Source organism: Anarrhichthys ocellatus, unplaced genomic scaffold, assembly GCF_004355925.1.
Source record: "Anarrhichthys ocellatus isolate YVR2014 unplaced genomic scaffold, GSC_Weel_1.0 scaffold4835, whole genome shotgun sequence".
Taxonomy (NCBI): Eukaryota; Metazoa; Chordata; class Actinopteri; order Perciformes; family Anarhichadidae; genus Anarrhichthys; species Anarrhichthys ocellatus.
Genome location: NW_022284809.1, coordinates 1 through 3,995, shown reverse-complemented (window position 1 = coordinate 3,995; position 3,995 = coordinate 1). Strand labels below are relative to the sequence as shown.

Sequence of the window (3,995 nt, the reverse complement as noted above, 5' to 3'; positions counted from 1 at the left end):
GGATGCAAACCATTAAGTTTCTGACAGAGAAATAACTCTCAATCTCTCATCTTTTTCCAGAATTTTAACCAGGTGTTATCGACTGTCTGTTCCAACGAATGGATCCTGGCTCTTCATCAGACCCTGCTCCTCCTCCTCATCGTGGGGAAGTGGCTCCTCCCGCTGGGAGGCGGAGTCACGCGTGAGGAGCTCTCGCAGCTTCTCCTAATTTTTGTTGGCACTGCAGCAGACATCCTCGAATTTACTAGTGAGACGCTGTCAGATGTCAAGTGGGTGGCTAATCATGCATTGCATATAAGTATGTTCACACACATGTACAAACAATAGACACAAAGATAGGGAACATAAGCACTTTAAGGCAAGCTTACATAATATCTGTCCCCAAATCATGACATTACATCAATGCATGAAGTAGTAAAAGCAGACTGACTTTGACTGTATTTTCTATGTGTCTTTTCCAGAGAGGACAATCATCAGCTGGTCTACATCGTCTTAGCTGTATGGACTTGGAGCATGCTGCAGTTCCCCCTACATCTGTCTGGTCAGTGTATGTTTGTGTCTTAAACAAATAACTTTGGTGCTTATTAAGCAGTTACAGCCGTGCACTGCTGTACATGACCTCCTCTCAGTGTGGGACAATCCAAACAACGTGTTTAGTCAGCAGCGTCCAGGCCAGTGCTGTATGTAACAGTGAAAAGCAGTTTGGCTCCTCTGTCTCCAGCTTTGTCAAATTATTAACCCAAAAATCTATTTTCACTTCTCGAGCTATGATAATGCCCCTACTTTCAGACATGTACTTCTTAAAAAAGACTTACCACAAAAACAGCAAGAGTGTATTTTAGGAGTTTGTATAAATGTTAAGTCTTCAGGAGGAAATCCAGTCTCACACATCTATTACATAAACAGCTTTGGACCGACAAAGTCTCCTGATCTGAACTTAAGACAAGAGGAATCAGCCATTATCAGGCACGGCCCAACTAGCAGATGTCTTTCAGCATCTTACTACGCTTGACTGACAAAGTTCCGGTTTTGACTGAATGAAGCTCTGCAGTCACATCAGCGATTATTGTCACTAACAGCAGAAAGTCACCTGCAGGATCCACCTTAAGCATTATAGCATTTAGCATGTTTGCCAGATCATGCAGCATGCACCTGGTCACTTGACATTGTGGGCGTGTTTGATTTTGGTCACTTAAGGCGCCGCTGGTGTTTGATTAAATTGTTGTTAATGTTTTGTACTATTCACTAACCGATAACCCCCTCGCATCACCACTCTGCCAGTGAGCTCAAACTACAACATGTATCACTTCCGGAGAGTCAAATTTGTGGAGCTGTCATCACCTTTTCGTGGGACTTTTGTACTCTGTAATGGATGCAACTTGATGCAACTAAGCAGGCTACAATACTTAAAATAAAAAATAATATAATATTCAATAAATATTCAAAAAACACCATTATTAAGAGTAAATGTAATTTGTTAATTCCACCCTTGATGGCTATACTTCTGATTTTCCCTTGGCTTTTGTAAACAGGTAAACAGGTACAGAGTGTCCGGGATAAAGCGTTGGAAAGTCTGCCATTGAATAGCAAAGAACAATCTGGCAATGAGTGTTTGAGAGGCATTCGTGACCCTGGAAACATCAGTTGAGAATAGTTAGGACCATTTAGTAGCAGGTTACTGTAAATCCAGGTTAAAACAACTAAACAAAGAAATCAATACAACAGACTGTTACTTTGACTCTGAGGTCTCTTTTTTGTTTGTCTCCCCATTTTTTAAAAGTGGTGAAATCCAAGCCAGACAATGAGGGTGAGCAGGAGGCCAGCGAGGTGTCCCTGTTGTCCAAGTACAGCACGGACATCTGGAGCATCGTGGAGGCCTTGTTTATCCAAGACGGGCCTTTCCTGGTGGTCAGGCTCATCGTCATGACCTACTACAAAGTCTTCCACCAAATGCTGGTGTTCTTCGCCATCAAGAACTTCCTGGTGGTCATACTGAACTTGTACAGGTTGGTTGTTATATGCCATGACTCGCGCAGTAGAGCCGGCCGGGGCAGCGCCGTCCCATGTGTTTGACGAGTCATCTCACGGGGGAATCAGGGAGACGGAGAGATGTTGCACTTACAATTGTACAGTTACTTCAGACTGGTAAGAACTGCAATTGGAGCAGAAAGAGAAGGAAATGCTTGCTTTCTGTTTCCTTCTCACAATGTACTTAACTCTCTGGGATCGTGGTGTTGTGAATAATTAACGTTGTTGTGAGCAGAAAACTGTGAACAACCTTTTTCTTACACTTGCAAGGGGATAAAGTTGCCAAGTTGTCATTACGCTGTTGGGGTCTGACCATGTGCCGTTGAACAAAGGGAGCTGAGTTGGGCCTGCTTGTTCAGCCAAAAGCCTGATTTGAGGTGACGATAACATCAAGCTCCAGGGTAAACAAAAAATCACACTTAGATGCGTGCCTGAGTTTAACCAAGAAACTCGGAAGGACCACTAAGAAGGACCATTAAAAAGCCATCTCACAGTGCTTACTTGGTGTCTGGGCTTAGTTAGGTCATTGTGTGTTTATTACCGTGTTTGTGTTTTGTTTAAGTTACTGTATTGTTATAACGTGCCGTTGTGTATGCTTAATAATCGCTGAAATTAACGACCGAGATCGTTAATGTTGTGTAGAAATTACTGTGTATTCCATACTGCTTGTTATCGTGATCTTATCAGTAAACAACCCGAATAACGGTTGGTCGGACTTAAGCTCATCTGCCGGACTTCTGTGTGATAAGTCACGATCTCCGTGTCTTACGGCAGTGGTGAGGATCTGCTTTGTTTTGGAGGATTTATTTTGTTTTGTTTGCTTTCTCTGTTCTTCTACTAACACACACACACACACACACACACACACATAGCTACATGCATATGCTGGTTGAGCTAACTACCTCAGACACGTGTAGATAACGCAATCCCTATTGCGCAATCTCTATTGTCTCTCTCCATTTGGAGTCTCGTGCCATTTTGTAGTCTCGCGTGGCCACGTGCAAGACTATCCCCTCCATTTTGATAGTCCCTGCTATCTTCCATTTTGTAGTCCCACGTGGCACGCCACGCTATAAATTACATCCGCCATTGTCTGAGTAGTGTCTGGCTTCTCCCACACACACACACAACCACATGCATGCGCATACACACACACACAGAATTGTTTTGTTGATTTTAGATAGTAGCTCATGATTGTATAGTAGTAGTTGTTAGTTTTAGATACTATTTGATTTTGATCAATGTTATCAGAATTGAATAAACTCTGTTATACTTTAAAGAACAGCTTTCTGTGATTACTTTGTGCAAGTGTATTGTTATAATAACTGGATACGTGGTCTGTGCTCGAATTCAAAACCTTCACTGTTCACTCTGAATGTCCAATAGTACTTTGACTGTTGACATTGTGAGTGAATATTAATTATGAGACTTAACTTATAGTGTAGTTATTTGTCCCTGTTCGCAGGGTGGTGCCCCATTATTAATAATTGTTAATAATCTTACTGACATTAATAATTCTATTGATGTCAATAATTTAGTTATTCATATTTCCTGACAATCAAACACGCTCCTTATCGTTCCGAACAATGCGATTTACTGCTCAGGATCTGAATTCACAGCTAATAATTAAACTAGGCCCAATCCCAATTTAGGGCTGTCCCACTGTCAAATCGTTGGGTGTTGGAGGTCCCTCTCGCAGACACTTTGAGCTCTTTATGAACCCTTTCCGTAAGTCTGCATTGCTGCAGGCTTTGCCCAAGGGAATTACCCACAATTCATAGCAATGTGATGTTAAACAGGGGTTATTAGTGGAAGCATGGAGACTTTAAAAAAGGTCAACAAAGAGGACGGCACATGGGTGCTCAGCCTGAAATATTACATTTACTCAGAAACATTAAGGATGAAAGATTGAACATAAGAACACATGAAATCAGAGGAATGAAGCAGATTATATTTTACAGATTAAT

At 41.8% G+C, this 3,995-nt stretch overlaps 1 protein-coding gene across 1 annotated transcript; it reads left to right on the top strand.

Annotated features, from left to right (window-relative positions):
- Nucleotides 1-60: 60 nt before the first annotated feature.
- On the top strand, nucleotides 61-3,792 carry LOC116379649 (transmembrane protein 26-like; the record flags this gene model as incomplete). Its single annotated transcript, XM_031841615.1, has 3 exons — nucleotides 61-269; nucleotides 462-541; nucleotides 1,781-3,792. Coding segments are annotated over 3 exons (582 nt in total), but the record flags the coding sequence as incomplete, so codon positions are not given.
- Nucleotides 3,793-3,995: the final 203 nt, after the last annotated feature.